The sequence below is a fragment of the Callospermophilus lateralis genome, chromosome 4 (assembly GCF_048772815.1).
Source record: "Callospermophilus lateralis isolate mCalLat2 chromosome 4, mCalLat2.hap1, whole genome shotgun sequence".
NCBI classification, from domain to species: domain Eukaryota; kingdom Metazoa; phylum Chordata; class Mammalia; order Rodentia; family Sciuridae; genus Callospermophilus; species Callospermophilus lateralis.
In genome coordinates, this window is record NC_135308.1 from 1,115,205 (window position 1) to 1,132,988 (window position 17,784).

Genomic DNA, 17,784 nt, shown 5'->3' on the forward strand with positions numbered 1-17,784 from the left:
CGTTCCTGAAGATGTGGCCTGGGCTGCGTCCCTAATGGCAGAGTGTGGTCCAGAATCAGGAGAGAAGCACGTTCCAGGAACACAGCACAGTGTGGACGTCCAGTCCCTAGGGGCCCCCTTTCCTCCCATTGTCCACTGTGGGCCCAGGCTGTGGTCTCCCAGCCCCTCCACCAGGGGTCCCCTCCCTTCCCACTGCCCACAAGGACACAGGTTGTGGTCTCCCAGCCCCCCTGCCTGGGGCCCCCTTCCCTCCCACTGCCCACAAAGGCCAGCACATGGACAGTGAATAAGAGGCTCCCTCCTGCTTCTCCCTCCTGCAGCTCCCCAGTGTCCTCCAGATGTCCCCAGCCCCTGCCACGAACCCTGTCAGGAGGCTCCTGCAGACGAGTCTGCAGCCCTGCTTGGCCACCCTCCTCAGGCCTCCTGGGTGTGGCTGTTCCCTTCTCCTGCCTACAGCTTGTCCCCAGTTTCTCCCCGTGGCCATGCCTCCCCTGGCCCTGGGCTGTCAGTGGGATGGAGTGCGTGCTTGCCTGGTGGTGTGGGCCCAGCAGCCAGCGTGGCCCGGACCGTCCCCGCTGCTGTCACAGTGGACACACCGGCTCCTTGACTCCTCCCAGCCCTGCGGTGACCATCACTGTGCCTGGGTCAGGGCTGCAGGGTCCCCTGCCCCAAAGTCCTACAGGAGAGGTGACGGTGGCCAAATCCTGCCTCCCTCCCCCCTCTGAGCACTTGTGTCTCACAGCCTGTGGATCAAGGTCACGATGCCCGATTCCAGGCACCTTCCTTGGTTCTGCAGAGCCGAACGTGAAGCCATGGTTGTGGAGGGTTCCACCCATATTTTTAGATTTTAGTGTTTCTACCAAAATATGTTTTACCTTTGCTCATAATTCAAGTGTCTGAAAGGAGATGTAACAGAGTTTTAGGCAAAGTAAAATTTAAATATTGAAATTAAATGGTAAAATAGACCATTCTTTTTCCGTCTAAGTAGCTTGAGTGTGCTGAGCCGGGCGCAGGGACGACAGTGTATCTGACGGTGCCTGTGCCTGTGGCAGAGTGAGGTCATTATTTTAATGCAATGTAACACAGAAGACATCTGTCGGGGTGGTTTTGGGGAAAGCCTGCTGACGTGCGAGGTCGGGATGGCTGTGTCTGCCGAGGTCTCCAGACTGTGGCGTGGCCCAGCTGCTCCCCGTCCGTGGAGCAGCGGTGTGTGGCTGCGTGGGATGGGCCCTGTGGCTGCGCTCCGGGAGTAACCCTTCTCTCTGTTCTGTTGCAGAGTCGCAGTGCACCCTCTGCGGGGAGCCGGAAGGTGAGTACTCCTGCCCGTTCAGCTGCTCAGGTGGGGACGCCCGGGGGTGAGGCTGCATTGGTGTTGGCGGAAGCTGGGGCTCCTTAGAGAATGCGGCGTTGGAAGGGTGTTCTTTGTGGTGTTGATGGGAACTGAGTCAAGTCAGGTAAGGCCCCTGAGCGCTGGGCGGGGGAAGCACCAGTGCCACAACCAACTGCAATCCTTTCTTTTCTTTCTTTTTCTGTTTTTGATTTGCAAATTTTAGCCATGTTTCTACAAATAATAGATATCAACACATATTTATTGGCTTTAAATATATTACTGAAGGTGCCAGGGACGATTAGCGTTTGGAACCGAGTGGCATGTGGGCCCTGGCTGGCCGTCACTGGCCGTTGACAGTCTGCAGAGTCTGAACTCCAGCTGGAGTCTCGAGTGTCCAGAGCACACTTGAAAGTGGGTCTTCTGAACTGACCGTTTGTTAGCTATCTTCCAAGAGGGCAAAAGCCAGACTGGGCAGGGTTTTCAATACAGGATTGGGGCATGAAGGAGCATGCAAACCCTCGCCCCCAGCGCGGGGACTCCAGTTAAGCTGGGTTCCGGTTCTGTAGTCTGCTCTCAGCAGAAGGGTGCCAACGGGGTTGGAAACCCCCAGGGCCTGGGGAGACAGCCTGGCCTGGCCTGCCTGCGGGTCCCGGAGCTCCCGCAGAATGCTCCGGAGACTAGTTTGCTCAGTGCTGCAGCTTGGATCCACCTAGATCTTACCCGAAAATGAAAAACAAGAGAATGCAGACTAACTTGGAAATTCTGCCACACGTGGTCTCCTCAACTGGGAGGTAACTGGGGCACTGGACCAGGGCTTCTGTTGTTCCTGGTGCCGCTGAATGCTTGCACCTGCCTAGAAGCATCAAAGGTGAAGTCAGTAGCCCACATCTTAACGTCGCGAGCTTCTCTTTTGCATAAAGCCTCTGTGGCTGGACTCAGGGCTTCTCAGAATGGGGACCGTGGGTGGGGACATGGGTCCTGGGGGTGCCAAGGCAGATGTGAGCTGTGAGGTCCCCCACCTGTCTGTGTCCTTCGGTGTCTGGCCCTATGGCTGCTCCTGTCTTTCCCACCCAGGAGCGTGTGCCGGCTGGGCCTCCTGTCTGGCTGTCGGTGCCCTTGTGGGAAGCTCTGGGTGCTCCTGGGCTGGAGAAGTGGAGATGTGTCCTCAGGCTGCTCCCATCTGCTGCTCCTGATAACGCAGCCTGTGTCCTGCCCAGGGCTGTGTGCTGCCTGGATTGTCCCCACTGCACGTGGCTCAATGCTGTTGGGTGGCAGTGAGGTGTGGTGAATCGTGCTGAGGAGGGGGTTGCAGGCCGCGGGGCATCACCACGGTGGGTGTCGGGCCATTTCTGTGACTGTTCTGGGCAGTCATGTGGAGCCAAAGTCCACCGGTCTCCTGGGCTGACCCGAGATGCTGCGGTGTACTGGTACTCAGAGAAGTGGGTCGCTCTGCTCCACGTTCCCAGCCCCACACCTGAGTCATCCCAGCAGCATGCCCACCTGGTCGCCTTGGGTGCCTGTCTCCTGCCCTGGTTTAATTTTCACATCACCAAGCTCAGCAGTGCCAGTTGAGCTGTGCATCACAGGAGAGGGACCCAGTGTGTCCATCACTGCCCTAGAGGATGGATCAACTCCCCGAGAATGATCCCAGCTGTCTGGCCAGAGGAGACCGTGGGGCAAGGAGGACCGTCCGGCTGAGGTTGGGGTGTGTGGGGCAGGGGATGAGGGCAGTGGGGCCGGCTGCTGCTGCCTCCCCTGCTCCATGGTGCCCTGGCCTCCTAGGGCTCAGATATGCGGGCAGAATTGCTCTAGATCAGAGACAGCCAGGAAGGGCTGCCTCGGCTCTGCCTTATCTTTTGAGACGCACTGTCAGATGAATATTCATACGTTTTAAATCATTTAAGTAATCAGTCTGAGAGTTGGCTGGGTGCGGGGAGCGGAATCTGGAATCTGCTTTGGTTCAGTCATTGCTTCGGCAGCACCTATTAGCTAGCTCACAAACCCTCTGTGCAGGAAGAGGTCAGGGCCAGGCCCGGACACTGAGCAGCTCCGAGCTGGCTGCACCTCTCCTGAGGTCCCGAGTTGAGCACCAGCATTTCTCCCCCATGTTTGAAGCTGTTAGCAGCCTTGTGCTCTCCAGGGTGGGTGGAACGCCATCTGTGGGAGAGTGTTCTTTAGTGAAGATTGGAGGATTGGCATTGTCTCAGAGAATAATACCTGTGGAGCAAACGAGTCAAGAAGGGCCATTTATAGGACCCCAGAGGCCTCAGAATTCTACAGCTGTAGCCCCTAGAGTGGCAGGTCCTGGTTTTCAGGGTACCCCAATTTCTAAGTGTTATAAAGTGTGGACAGGAACTCCCACATACAAGCCATTGCCCATCTATACTGCAAGCTCCTGAGACCTGGAGGACTGTTTCTATGAGGGGTGATGCTTTTGGATCTGCTGCTATTTACGGGCATCTTTCTTTTGATTCAAAATACAGAGGTCACCCAGCTGTGAGTCCTGGAGGTGTGGGTCCACCTGGAGTGTGGGGGTCTTTTAGTTGTGTGCAGACCCACCACTGCTGCAGAGACCCATCTTAAAACAGATAAATGGCCATAAGATTACTAAGAACAATTTCAGCTGGTATAATAACTTGCCAATTTAATTCTGAGATGCCTCAATACCTATCATTTTCCTTGCATTTCCTGTTCATTTTAAACAGTGAATTTACTGGCCATATAACAAGAGAACTACTGTTAGTCTATCTCAACACAGCAAAAATTCCTGTACCATCTGTCAATTTGATGCAGAGAAATTATTTAAGAGTGTAAATAATTTTCAAACTTCATTGACAAATGCATGATAGCTACCATTTGCGTATTAGTAAGACTACGGGACAAAAATACAGGTGTTTGGCAGGGCCGCAGATGCCGGCTCATGGACTTGTCTTTGCCTACGTTTTATGGTTAATTTTCCCTCCCAGCAAATCGAAGTTGTAATGTGGAAGGCGGGTAACGATGACGGAGGCTAGCACAGTCCTCTCCAGCATGCGGACAGCGGCTCAGGCCCATGCTGCTTAGTCGAAGTGAAACCAGGAGACGAGCTGTTAGGACGCCCACTTGGCATGCAGGAGCAGTGGCAAGATCACTGGGGGCGCATTTCAGCTTACACGTCCTCAGAAGTAGATGCCTGAGACTGTGACTCCAGGGAGAAGTGGGCTACTTGTGGTGGCACCCACACACACTGGACTACTCGGGAAACGTTGGTAGAAACTCCAGCCAAAAGCAAAATGCAGGTTTTTAAGACAATCTTTAAAAGCTTAAGGTAGGGCTGGGGATGTGGCTCAAGCGGTAGCGCGTTCACCTGGCATGCGTGCGGCCCGGGTTCGATCCTCAGCACCACATACCAACAAAGATGTTGTGTCCGCCAAAAATTTAAAAAAAAAAATGAATATTAAAATTCTCTCTCTCTCTCTCTCAAAAAAAAAAAAAAAAAGCTTAAGGTAAACTCTACCCATCTAAATCTATTTTTATTTTGTTTTGTATTTATTTCAATCCTTTAAAAACACACAAATCACATGCTGCTCTGGGAATTTTTGATGGAATCTTATATTTAGCATGGAAAGAAAGAAACAGAAGTACCTCTTCCCCCTTCACTGTGCATGGTTAAGAAGTAGCAGGGGTTCCTGTGCTAAGCAGAATCTTTTTTTTTTTTTTTTTAGAGAGAGAGAGAGAGAGAGAGAGAGAGAGAGAGAGAGAGAGAGATAGATCAATATTTATTTTTCAGTTTTCGGGACACACAACATCTTTATTTTATTTTATGTGGTGCTGAGGATCAAACCCAGCGCCCCGCACATTCCAGATGAGCGTGTTACCGCCTGAGCCACATCGCCAGCCCCCTAAGCAGAATCTTATTCTTGACATGAGAAACCTGAGGTTCTCCCCACAGTGACTCTGGACAGTGGGAGACTCCTCTTTGTTTTTGTGCCTGTGTAAGAGTCATCTTGATAAGTCACGTCCATATTCGGTGCCAAGGCAGCTTTGGAACAGTGGACGTGGCTGCCCTTCTACCCCCACAGCGTCCCTCTTCCCCCCTCTCTGGAGACATAGGGGTGACTGCTGCACAGTCCCCACATGAGACATGTGTGCCTTTGAATCGTGTGCTTTGGACAGGGATGGCCTTCTGGAAGGCCACTCTTAAACAGGGAGGGCAAGCTGACCCACACCACAAAGTTCTCAGCATGGCCAGGCCTTCCAGAAAAACCATGTCACGTGGGAGCTGCAAAGCCATGCAGCTGGTCTCCCAGGGCCCCAGAATCGTCCCTGTTTTAGTGTCCTGAAAGTCCAGGGTGACGGGCTGTGGAGAGGAGGAAGAATGAGTGGACGCAGGAGCTGTCCTTCCCACTCAACACACGTGAACGTGCTGCTTGTGGCACAGTGACATTCACCTCGCTGCATCGCTGAGCTTGAATGAGAGAAGGGAAGAACCCAGCCCCAGGAAGGGACCTGAGCCAGGCTGAGAAACCCAGTCTGGAAAGAACCAGGCCGGTGCAGCACGCTGCAGCCCCAGGGACGTGGTGGCCCCGTGAGCCAGGCGGTGGAGGGAGGCACCCGGCCTGAGCCCCGTAGTTAGATGTGGTCAGCGAACCTCCCCGTGTGAGGAGACAAACAGAAAACCACTGGCCAGGAAAGTGCAGCAGCAGTTCATCCCTCGCCCTGAGCTAGGGGCGGAGCATGACTCTCCCACAGAAACGCTCACCTCAGGTGCAGGGGCCAGCTCTGCGTGCCCACCACCTGGGCACTGAGGAGCAACTGCGGGGTAAGGTCTGTGAACAGGACCCCCTCAGCAACCAAGGCTCTGGGGACAGAGCCTCTGATGCCCAGGGCAGGGGCCACCTCCTCCATGGATGAGCACCCTACTCTAGATGAGCTTAGAATATAGGGTCACAGCCCAAGTAAAGAAACCTCAGGGGGCGAGAGGCAGGGCAACTCAAGAATGAGCTAGCCACACACTGGGAACAGCAGGCTGCATGGGCAGGGGGCATGCGTAAGATTATTGAATGAACTTCCTTTTAAAAGGAAAGGAACTCCAAACGTAAGCTGGTATGAAAAAGACGTTAAAATCAAACTGAAGAGCTAGAACCTTGTGGTGATTAGAATTGGCTTCCATGTGGTCTCTGTAGAGTGGGCTAGACGGAGCTGGAGAGAGAAGGAGCAAACTAGAAAATAGGCTGGAGGACATCGCCTGGAGCCTGGCATGGGAGATATAAAGATAATAGGAAAGAAGAGCCGAGGTCCTGGAAGGTGGACCCGGAAGCACTGACGCGAAGTCAGAGTGGAGAGAAGGGGGGTGTTAACCTGTCCCTCCTATCTACAGACTCCCAAGACCATAAGCACATAAAATACACTCACATTTTACAAAGTAAAGCTTCAGAATATGATGCAGATAACGTTGAATGTAGCCAGAGAAAGCACGTGGACAAACTGCCTGCAATGTGGTGACTTTCAGGGGGTCCCTGTCATCAGGATGGATGCCAGGTGACACTGGAGTGATGTCCAGGTTGCCGAGATGGTCAGGGGAGTAAGGTGCCCCAGTTCCGTGTGGCTCTCAGTGCAGCAGGGAGCGGGCAGGGGCAGGAAGCAGGACTCGAGTGTCCTGGGAGGTAGAGCCGGTTCACTAGTGCTCCAGGAGGCTGCAGCTCCATGTCTGCGCTGGAAACGAAGGCTAGGGGAGGAAGTCACACCCAACCCTGTGACACACGTGCCTTGTTTGTGGGCACAGGGGCTTGCTGGTCACACCAGCCAGAGCAGACGAGCTCTCCCTGGTACCGCCGCGGGTCGCTGTCCACCCAGCCAGGAGTGCGAGTTCAGGCTGGTGCTGGACCTGGGGCCGGCTCCTCCTGTGGCGTGTGGAAGTTCAGCACGTCCTCACCCGAGCAGCCCTGCTTTTGAGTGAAAACACCTGCAGAAACTCAGGCCCCTCTTGGTTTCCGGATGGACTCGGGTACAGCTGGCTGACATTCTCTGGGGCAGGGCGGAGGCAGCACCTCTGCTCTCTCCTCCCTGGGGTCCTCAGAAGCCCTGAAAACCGCTCCTGGTCTCGCCTGATGCTATGGCCAGATGTGTCCCCACCTCTGAAGGGACGGGTGGCCACCCTCTACCCCCATCAACCTCCTCCAACCCAGGAGCTGCACAAAGCACGTGCCCTATATGTTGGTCACCGGCAGTGACCTGCGGCTCCTGGGTTTGGTCAGCTCTGAGGGCTGGAAGGACCAGGGAAGGAGGAGTGCTGTGTGTGGAGTGTGTGTGTGTGTGTGTGTGTGTGTGTGTGTGTGTACGCATGCACACGCATTTCCTGAGAATGAAGTACCTCTGCAGAAGTTAGATCATCTCCACTCACCCCCCTGGTTTCCCTAGCGGGCGCCTGCAGCTCTCCACTGGCCAGTGTGGTTGGAATCATTTTGGGGTCTCCCTCCCACTGGGCAGGGGCCAAGACACTGTTGAAGACAGGAGGCTTGTGTGCAGCATGGCCCTGGGGCTCACAGCTGCCCGCCTACCCCCTCGGGTGCCAGGCTGAGCATCGAGGCTGCCTTCACAGGGCCGCAGAGCAGCTGCGTCAGCCATGGGTCTGAGACCATCGGCGAGGGAGACTGGAGCTTCTACCCACTGAGCCAACCCCTGTCCTTTTTTGCATTTTGTTTAGAGACAGGATTGCTGAGTGGCTGAGGGCCTGGCTAGGTGGTTGGGCCTGGCTTTGTGCTCCGAGGTGTGTGCCGCGGGGCCCAGTGAGAAGCCTTCTTTACACTGAGCGGGTGCTGACAGACTATCCTGAGGCTCCTGGGCTCCTTCCTGCCCACTGGTGCTTGTCCTCCTCCTGGCTAGCTGCTGGCCCCTGGCCCTTTTGATTTTCCCACCAGCATTCCAGATGCACAGTCCCAGGACACCAGGGGTCTGGGAAGAAACTTGGGAGGGTGTTCCCATAGGCAGGGTGCACAGGGCGCCTGGGGAAAGCTGGCCCACGTGGAACCCTGCTGAGGCTGGGACCCTCCTTTCTCTGTGACTCTCTGTGTGACTGCCGGGCAGCCCCCAAGCCCTGTGGTCAGGGATGTGCCTTCCAAGCTCTGCGGTTCCATCTCATTAGCAGCCTTATGAGTGATGAATGGCCGAGGCTTCACGCCATGCCTCTCTGCAGAACGACCTTGGAAGGAAATGCCCAACATAGAATACCGTTTCCCCCCCGACCAATCTTGTGAGGTAATGACCCAGAACTCGAGCCGTGGGCCTGGGGCAGAGCCAGGCGGGGCCAGGATTGACCAGCAGGCTGGCAGTCACAGGAGGTCACTGGAGGAGGAGCCACCCTCTGAAGGCACAGGCTGGACATTTGCTCCTCCTGGTTTCCAAGAGGCGCAGAGGCAGCACAGTGTGCTATGGAGGGACTGGGAATCTCAGAGCCCCCTTCCTGGTGGGGCGGGTGGCCAAGGCCTTGGGCTCTGGCTGCCGCTGCTGGGAGTGCCTCCCGGTTCTCCTTCCCCTGCACCATGCTCTTCCCATCTCACTGTGCACCTGCCTCCCGCTCAGAGCCTGGCCATGACCAAGCTGTCCCTGCTGACCATGGTTGTGAGATTTGAAGGTAGTGGGGGTCCCACCCAGCAAAGGGGATTCCATGTGCAGGGCCCTGAGCCAGGGTATTGGAGACCTAAGGGCCCTGCAGAGCAGGCTCATTGTGCAGGAGCAAGCTTCTCGGGCAGCCTTTAGAAACAGGGGTAAGGAGTCACCGGACCTGGGCAAGGAAGGCCCTGGTGTGACCACTGCCTGTCCTGGGGAGACCTGGTGTGACCACTGCCTGTCCTGGGGAGAGCCTGGTGTGACCACTCCTATTCTGAGGAGGCCCTGGTGTGACCACTTCCCGTCCTGGGGAGGGCCTGGTGTGACCGCTGCCATCCTGGGGAGACCTGGTGTGACCACTGCCTGTCCTGGGGAGAGCCTGGTGTGACCACTCGTATTCTGAGGAGGCCCTGGTGTGACCACTGCCTGTCCTGGGGAGACCTGGTGTGACCACTGCCTGTCCTGGGGAGACCTGGTGTGACCACTGCCTGTCCTGGGGAGAGCCTGGTGTGACCACTCCTATTCTGAGGAGGCCCTGGTGTGACCACTTCCCGTCCTGGGGAGGGCCTGGTGTGACCACTGCCCATCCTGGGGAGGGCCCTGGTGTGACCACTGCCCATCCTGGGGAGGCCCTGGTGTGACCGCTGCCTGTCCTGGGGAGACCAGGTGTGACCACTTCCCGTCCTGGGGAGGGCCTGGTGTGACCGCTGCCTGTCCTGGGGAGACCTGGTGTGACCACTGCCTGTCCTGGGGAGACCTGGTGTGACCACTTCCCGTCCTGGGGAGAGCCTGGTGTGACCACTCCTATTCTGAGGAGGCCCTGGTGTGACCACTTCCCGTCCTGGGGAGGGCCTGGTGTGACCGCTGCCTGTCCTGGGGAGACCTGGTGTGACCACTGCCATCCTGGGGAGACCTGGTGTGACCACTGCCTGTCCTGGGGAGGCCCTGGTGTGACCGCTGCCTGTCCTGGGGAGACCTGGTGTGACCACTGCCATCCTGGGGAAGCCCTGGTGTGACCGCTGCCTGTCCTGGGGAGACCTGGTGTGACCACTTCCCGTCCTGGGGAGACCTGGTGTGACCACTTCCCGTCCTGGGGAGACCTGGTGTGACCGCTGCCCGTCCTGGGGAGACCTGGTGTGACCGCTGCCCGTCCTGGGGAGACCTGGTGTGACCGCTGCCTGTCCTGGGGAGACCTGGTGTGACCGCTGCCTGTCCTGGGGAGACCTGGTGTGACCACTGCCTGTCCTGGGGAGACCTGGTGTGACCACTTCCCGTCCTGGGGAGACCTGGTGTGACCGCTTCCCGTCCTGGGGAGGGCCTGGTGTGACCGCTGCCTGTCCTGGGGAGACCTGGTGTGACCACTGCCCGTCCTGGGGAGACCTGGTGTGACCGCTGCCCGTCCTGGGGAGGGCCTGGTGTGACCGCTGCCTGTCCTGGGGAGACCTGGTGTGACCGCTTCCCGTCCTGGGGAGGGCCTGGTGTGACCGCTGCCTGTCCTGGGGAGACCTGGTGTGACCACTGCCCGTCCTGGGGAGACCTGGTGTGACCGCTGCCCGTCCTGGGGAGGGCCTGGTGTGACCGCTGCCTGTCCTGGGGAGGCCCTGGTGTGACCACTGCCATCCTGGGGAGACCTGGTGTGACCACTGCCTGTCCTGGGGAGACCTGGTGTGATCACTGCCATCCTGGGGAGACCTGGTGTGACCACTGCCTGTCCTGGGGAGACCTGGTGTGACCACTGCCATCCTGGGGAGACCTGGTGTGACCACTGCCTGTCCTGGGGAGACCTGGTGTGACCACTGCCTGTCCTGGGGAGGGCCTGGTGTGACCGCTACCTGTCCTGGGGAGACCTGGTGTGACCACTGCCCGTCCTGGGGAGACCTGGTGTGACCGCTGCCCGTCCTGGGGAGGGCCTGGTGTGACCGCTGCCTGTCCTGGGGAGGCCCTGGTGTGACCACTGCCATCCTGGGGAGACCTGGTGTGACCACTGCCTGTCCTGGGGAGACCTGGTGTGACCACTGCCATCCTGGGGAGACCTGGTGTGACCACTGCCTGTCCTGGGGAGACCTGGTGTGACCGCTGCCCGTCCTGGGGAGGGCCTGGTGTGACCGCTGCCTGTCCTGGGGAGGCCCTGGTGTGACCACTGCCATCCTGGGGAGACCTGGTGTGACCACTGCCTGTCCTGGGGAGACCTGGTGTGACCACTGCCATCCTGGGGAGACCTGGTGTGACCACTGCCTGTCCTGGGGAGACCTGGTGTGACCACTGCCTGTCCTGGGGAGGGCCTGGTGTGACCGCTGCCTGTCCTGGGGAGACCTGGTGTGACCACTGCCATCCTGGGGAGACCTGGTGTGACCACTGCCTGTCCTGGGGAGGCCCTGGTGTGACCGCTGCCATCCTGGGGAGACCTGGTGTGACCGCTGCCTGTCCTGGGGAGACCTGGTGTGATAACTGCCATCCTGGGGAGACCTGGTGTGACCACTGCCTGTCCTGGGGAGACCTGGTGTGACCGCTGCCTGTCCTGGGGAGACCTGGTGTGACCACTGCCTGTCCTGGGGAGACCTGGTGTGACCGCTTCCCGTCCTGGGGAGACCTGGTGTGACCGCTTCCCGTCCTGGGGAGGGCCTGGTGTGACCGCTGCCTGTCCTGGGGAGACCTGGTGTGACCACTGCCCGTCGTGGGGAGACCTGGTGTGACCGCTGCCCGTCCTGGGGAGGGCCTGGTGTGACCGCTGCCTGTCCTGGGGAGACCTGGTGTGACCACTTCCCGTCCTGGGGAGACCTGGTGTGACCGCTTCCCGTCCTGGGGAGGGCCTGGTGTGACCGCTGCCTGTCCTGGGGAGACCTGGTGTGACCACTGCCCGTCCTGGGGGACCACTGGCCCGTCCTGGGGAGACCTGGTGTGACCGCCCCCTTGCCGATCTTCTGGAGCTTGGTGTGGGACCGCGGCCGTCTGGGGCCTGGATCTGACTGGTGTGACCACTGCCTGTCCTGGGGAGACCTGTGTGATCACTGCCTCCTGGGGGAGACCTGGTGTGACCACTGCCTGTCCTGGGGAGACCTGGTGTGACCACTGCCATCCTGGGGAGACCTGGTGTGACCACTGCCTGTCCTGGGGAGACCTGGTGTGACCACTGCCTGTCCTGGGGAGGGCCTGGTGTGACCGCTGCCTGTCCTGGGGAGACCTGGTGTGACCACTGCCCGTCCTGGGGAGACCTGGTGTGACCGCTGCCCGTCCTGGGGAGGGCCTGGTGTGACCGCTGCCTGTCCTGGGGAGGCCCTGGTGTGACCACTGCCATCCTGGGGAGACCTGGTGTGACCACTGCCTGTCCTGGGGAGACCTGGTGTGACCACTGCCATCCTGGGGAGACCTGGTGTGACCACTGCCTGTCCTGGGGAGACCTGGTGTGACCGCTGCCCGTCCTGGGGAGGGCCTGGTGTGACCGCTGCCTGTCCTGGGGAGGCCCTGGTGTGACCACTGCCATCCTGGGGAGACCTGGTGTGACCACTGCCTGTCCTGGGGAGACCTGGTGTGACCACTGCCATCCTGGGGAGACCTGGTGTGACCACTGCCTGTCCTGGGGAGACCTGGTGTGACCACTGCCTGTCCTGGGGAGGGCCTGGTGTGACCGCTGCCTGTCCTGGGGAGACCTGGTGTGACCACTGCCATCCTGGGGAGACCTGGTGTGACCACTGCCTGTCCTGGGGAGGCCCTGGTGTGACCGCTGCCATCCTGGGGAGACCTGGTGTGACCACTGCCTGTCCTGGGGAGACCTGGTGTGATCACTGCCATCCTGGGGAGACCTGGTGTGACCACTGCCTGTCCTGGGGAGACCTGGTGTGACCACTGCCATCCTGGGGAGACCTGGTGTGACCACTGCCATCCTGGGGAGACCTGGTGTGACCACTGCCTGTCCTGGGGAGACCTGGTGTGACCACTGCCATCCTGGGGAGACCTGGTGTGACCACTGCCATCCTGGGGAGACCTGGTGTGACCACTGCCTGTCCTGGGGAGGCCTGGTGTGACCACTGCCCGTCCTGGGGAGACCTGGTGTGACCACTGCCTGTCCTGGGGAGGCCTGGTGTGACCACTGCCCGTCCTGGGGAGGGCCCTGGTGTGACCACTGCCATCCTGGGGAGGGCCCTGGTGTGACCACTGCCCATCCTGGGGAGACCTGGTGTGACCACTGCCCATCCTGGGGAGACCTGGTGTGACCACTGCCTGTCCTGGGGAGACCTGGTGTGACCACTGCCATCCTGGGGAGACCTGGTGTGATCACTGCCTGTCCTGGGGAGACCTGGTGTGACCACTGCCATCCTGGGGAGACCTGGTGTGACCACTGCCTGTCCTGGGGAGACCTGGTGTGACCACTGCCATCCTGGGGAGACCTGGTGTGATCACTGCCTGTCCTGGGGAGACCTGGTGTGACCACTGCCATCCTGGGGAGACCTGGTGTGACCACTGCCTGTCCTGGGGAGACCTGGTGTGACCACTGCCATCCTGGGGAGGCCCTGGTGTGAAAACTGCCCGTCCTGGGGAGAGCCTGGTGTGACCACTGCCCATCCTGGGGAGGGCCTGGTGTGACCGCTTCCCGTCCTGGGGAGGGCCTGGTGTGACCGCTGCCTGTCCTGGGGAGACCCTGGTGTGACCACTGCCCGTCCTGGGGAGGGCCCTGGTGTGACCACTGCCATCCTGGGGAGACCTGGTGTGACCACTGCCTGTCCTGGGGAGGCCCTGGTGTGACCACTGCCATCATGGGGAGACCTGGTGTGACCACTGCCTGTCCTGGGGAGGCCTGGTGTGACCACTGCCTGTCCTGGGGAGGCCTGGTGTGACCACTGCCTGTCCTGGGGAGGCCTGGTGTGACCGCTGCCTGTCCTGGGGAGGCCTGGTGTGACCGCCGCCTGTCCTGGGGAGACCTGGTGTGACCACTGCCTGTCTTGGGGAGACCCTGGTGTGACCACTGCCCGTCCTGGGGAGGGCCCTGGTGTGACCACTGCCATCCTGGGGAGGCCTGGTGTGACCGCCGCCTGTCCTGGGGAGACCTGGTGTGACCACTGCCATCCTGGGGAGGCCCTGGTGTGACCACTGCCTGTCTTGGGGAGACCTGGTGTGACCGCTGCCCGTCCTGGGGAGACCTGGTGTGACCACTGCCTGTCCTGGGGAGACCTGGTGTGACCACTGCCTGTCCTGGGGAGGCCTGGTGTGACCACTGCCTGTCCTGGGGAGACCTGGTGTGACCACTGCCTGTCCTGGGGAGACCCTGGTGTGACCACTGCCGTCCTGGGGAGACCCTGGTGTGACCACTGCCCGTCCTGGGGAGGCCCTGGTGTGACCACTGCCGTCCTGGGGAGACCCTGGTGTGACCACTGCCTGTCCTGGGGAGGCCCTGGTGTGACCACTGCCCGTCCTGGGGAGACCTGGTGTGACCACTGCCATCCTGGGGAGGCCTGGTGTGACCGCTGCCTGTCCTGGGGAGGCCCTGGTGTGACCACTGCCTGTCCTGGGGAGGCCTGGTGTGACCACTGCCTGTCCTGGGGAGACCTGGTGTGACCACTGCCTGTCTTGGGGAGACCCTGGTGTGACCACTGCCATCCTGGGGAGACCTGGTGTGACCACTGCCATCCTGGGGATGGCCTGGTGTGACCACTGCCTGTCTTGGGGAGACCTGGTGTGACCACTGCCTGTCTTGGGGAGACCCTGGTGTGACCGCTGCTCGTCCTGGGGAGACCTGGTGTGACCACTGCCATCCTGGGGAGGGCCCTGGTGTGACCGCTGCCTGTCCTGGGGAGACCTGGTGTGACCACTTCCCGTCCTGGGGAGGGCCCTGGTGTGACCACTGCCTGTCCTGGGGAGGCCTGGTGTGACCGCTGCCTGTCTTGGGGAGACCTGGTGTGACCACTGCCTGTCTTGGGGAGACCCTGGTGTGATCACTGCCTGTCCTGGGGAGACCTGGTGTGACCACTGCCTGTCCTGGGGAGGCCCTGGTGTGACCGCTGCCTGTCCTGGGGAGACCTGGTGTGACCACTGCCATCCTGGGGAAGCCCTGGTGTGACCGCTGCCTGTCCTGGGGAGACCTGGTGTGACCACTTCCCGTCCTGGGGAGACCTGGTGTGACCACTTCCCGTCCTGGGGAGACCTGGTGTGACCGCTGCCCGTCCTGGGGAGACCTGGTGTGACCGCTGCCCGTCCTGGGGAGACCTGGTGTGACCGCTGCCCGTCCTGGGGAGACCTGGTGTGACCGCTGCCTGTCCTGGGGAGACCTGGTGTGACCGCTGCCTGTCCTGGGGAGACCTGGTGTGACCACTGCCTGTCCTGGGGAGACCTGGTGTGACCACTTCCCGTCCTGGGGAGACCTGGTGTGACCGCTTCCCCGTCCTGGGGAGGGCCTGGTGTGACCGCTGCCTGTCCTGGGGAGACCTGGTGTGACCACTGCCCGTCCTGGGGAGACCTGGTGTGACCGCTGCCCGTCCTGGGGAGGGCCTGGTGTGACCGCTGCCTGTCCTGGGGAGACCTGGTGTGACCACTTCCCGTCCTGGGGAGACCTGGTGTGACCGCTTCCCGTCCTGGGGAGGGCCTGGTGTGACCGCTGCCTGTCCTGGGGAGACCTGGTGTGACCACTGCCCGTCCTGGGGAGACCTGGTGTGACCGCTGCCCGTCCTGGGGAGGGCCTGGTGTGACCGCTGCCTGTCCTGGGGAGGCCCTGGTGTGACCACTGCCATCCTGGGGAGACCTGGTGTGACCACTGCCTGTCCTGGGGAGACCTGGTGTGACCACTGCCATCCTGGGGAGACCTGGTGTGACCACTGCCTGTCCTGGGGAGACCTGGTGTGACCACTGCCATCCTGGGGAGACCTGGTGTGACCACTGCCTGTCCTGGGGAGACCTGGTGTGACCACTGCCTGTCCTGGGGAGGGCCTGGTGTGACCGCTGCCTGTCCTGGGGAGACCTGGTGTGACCACTGCCATCCTGGGGAGACCTGGTGTGACCACTGCCTGTCCTGGGGAGACCTGGTGTGACCACTGCCATCCTGGGGAGACCTGGTGTGACCACTGCCTGTCCTGGGGAGACCTGGTGTGACCACTGCCATCCTGGGGAGACCTGGTGTGACCACTGCCATCCTGGGGAGACCTGGTGTGACCACTGCCTGTCCTGGGGAGGCCTGGTGTGACCACTGCCCGTCCTGGGGAGACCTGGTGTGACCACTGCCTGTCCTGGGGAGGCCTGGTGTGACCACTTCCCGTCCTGGGGAGGGCCCTGGTGTGACCACTGCCATCCTGGGGAGGGCCCTGGTGTGACCACTGCCCATCCTGGGGAGACCTGGTGTGACCACTGCCTGTCCTGGGGAGACCTGGTGTGACCACTGCCTGTCCTGGGGAGGCCCTGGTGTGACCACTGCCTGTCCTGGGGAGACCTGGTGTGACCACTGCCTGTCTTGGGGAGACCTGGTGTGACCACTGCCATCCTGGGGAGGGCCCTGGTGTGACCACTGCCATCCTGGGGAGGGCCCTGGTGTGACCACTGCCCATCCTGGGGAGACCTGGTGTGACCACTGCCTGTCCTGGGGAGACCTGGTGTGACCACTGCCTGTCCTGGGGAGGCCCTGGTGTGACCACTGCCTGTCCTGGGGAGGGCCTGGTGTGACCACTTCCCATCCTGGGGAGGCCTGGTGTGACCACTGCCGTCCTGGGGAGACCCTGGTGTGACCACTGCCTGTCCTGGGGAGACCTGGTGTGATCACTGCCTGTCCTGGGGAGACCTGGTGTGACCACTGCCATCCTGGGGAGACCTGGTGTGACCACTGCCTGTCCTGGGGAGACCTGGTGTGATCACTGCCTGTCCTGGGGAGACCTGGTGTGACCACTGCCATCCTGGGGAGGCCCTGGTGTGAAAACTGCCCGTCCTGGGGAGAGCCTGGTGTGACCACTGCCCATCCTGGGGAGGGCCTGGTGTGACCGCTTCCCGTCCTGGGGAGGGCCTGGTGTGACCGCTGCCTGTCCTGGGGAGACCCTGGTGTGACCACTGCCCGTCCTGGGGAGGGCCCTGGTGTGACCACTGCCCGTCCTGGGGAGACCTGGTGTGACCACTGCCTGTCCTGGGGAGGCCCTGTTGTGACCACTGCCATCATGGGGAGACATGGTGTGACCACTGCCTGTCCTGGGGAGGCCTGGTGTGACCACTGCCTGTCCTGGGGAGGCCTGGTGTGACCACTGCCTGTACTGGGGAGGCCTGGTGTGACCGCTGCCTGTCCTGGGGAGGCCTGGTGTGACCGCCGCCTGTCCTGGGGAGACCTGGTGTGACCACTGCCTGTCTTGGGGAGACCCTGGTGTGACCACTGCCCGTCCTGGGGAGGGCCCTGGTGTGACCACTGCCATCCTGGGGAGGCCTGGTGTGACCGCCGCCTGTCCTGGGGAGACCTGGTGTGACCACTGCCATCCTGGGGAGGCCCTGGTGTGACCACTGCCTGTCTTGGGGAGACCTGGTGTGACCGCTGCCCGTCCTGGGGAGACCTGGTGTGACCACTGCCTGTCCTGGGGAGACCCTGGTGTGACCACTGCCGTCCTGGGGAGACCCTGGTGTGACCACTGCCTGTCCTGGGGAGACCTGGTGTGACCACTGCCCGTCCTGGGGAGGCCCTGGTGTGACCACTGCCTGTCCTGGGGAGGCCCTGGTGTGACCACTGCCTGTCCTGGGGAGACCTGGTGTGACCACTGCCTGTCCTGGGGAGACCCTGGTGTGACCACTGCCGTCCTGGGGAGACCCTGGTGTGACCACTGCCCGTCCTGGGGAGGCCCTGGTGTGACCACTGCCGTCCTGGGGAGACCCTGGTGTGACCACTGCCTGTCCTGGGGAGGCCCTGGTGTGACCAC

General features: G+C 60.9%; 1 protein-coding gene across 1 annotated transcript in view; it reads left to right on the forward strand.

The window, feature by feature from the left end:
* The window catches only part of Dlgap2 (DLG associated protein 2), a gene marked incomplete at its 5' end in the record, with an annotated part of 498,702 nt that overhangs the window by 246,003 nt on the left and 234,915 nt on the right, over positions 1–17,784 (forward strand). The window contains one exon of the mRNA XM_077109210.1: positions 1,277–1,309. Within this exon, the coding sequence (XP_076965325.1) occupies positions 1,277–1,309 (33 nt within the window). The remainder of the gene's footprint in view (positions 1–1,276; positions 1,310–17,784) is intronic.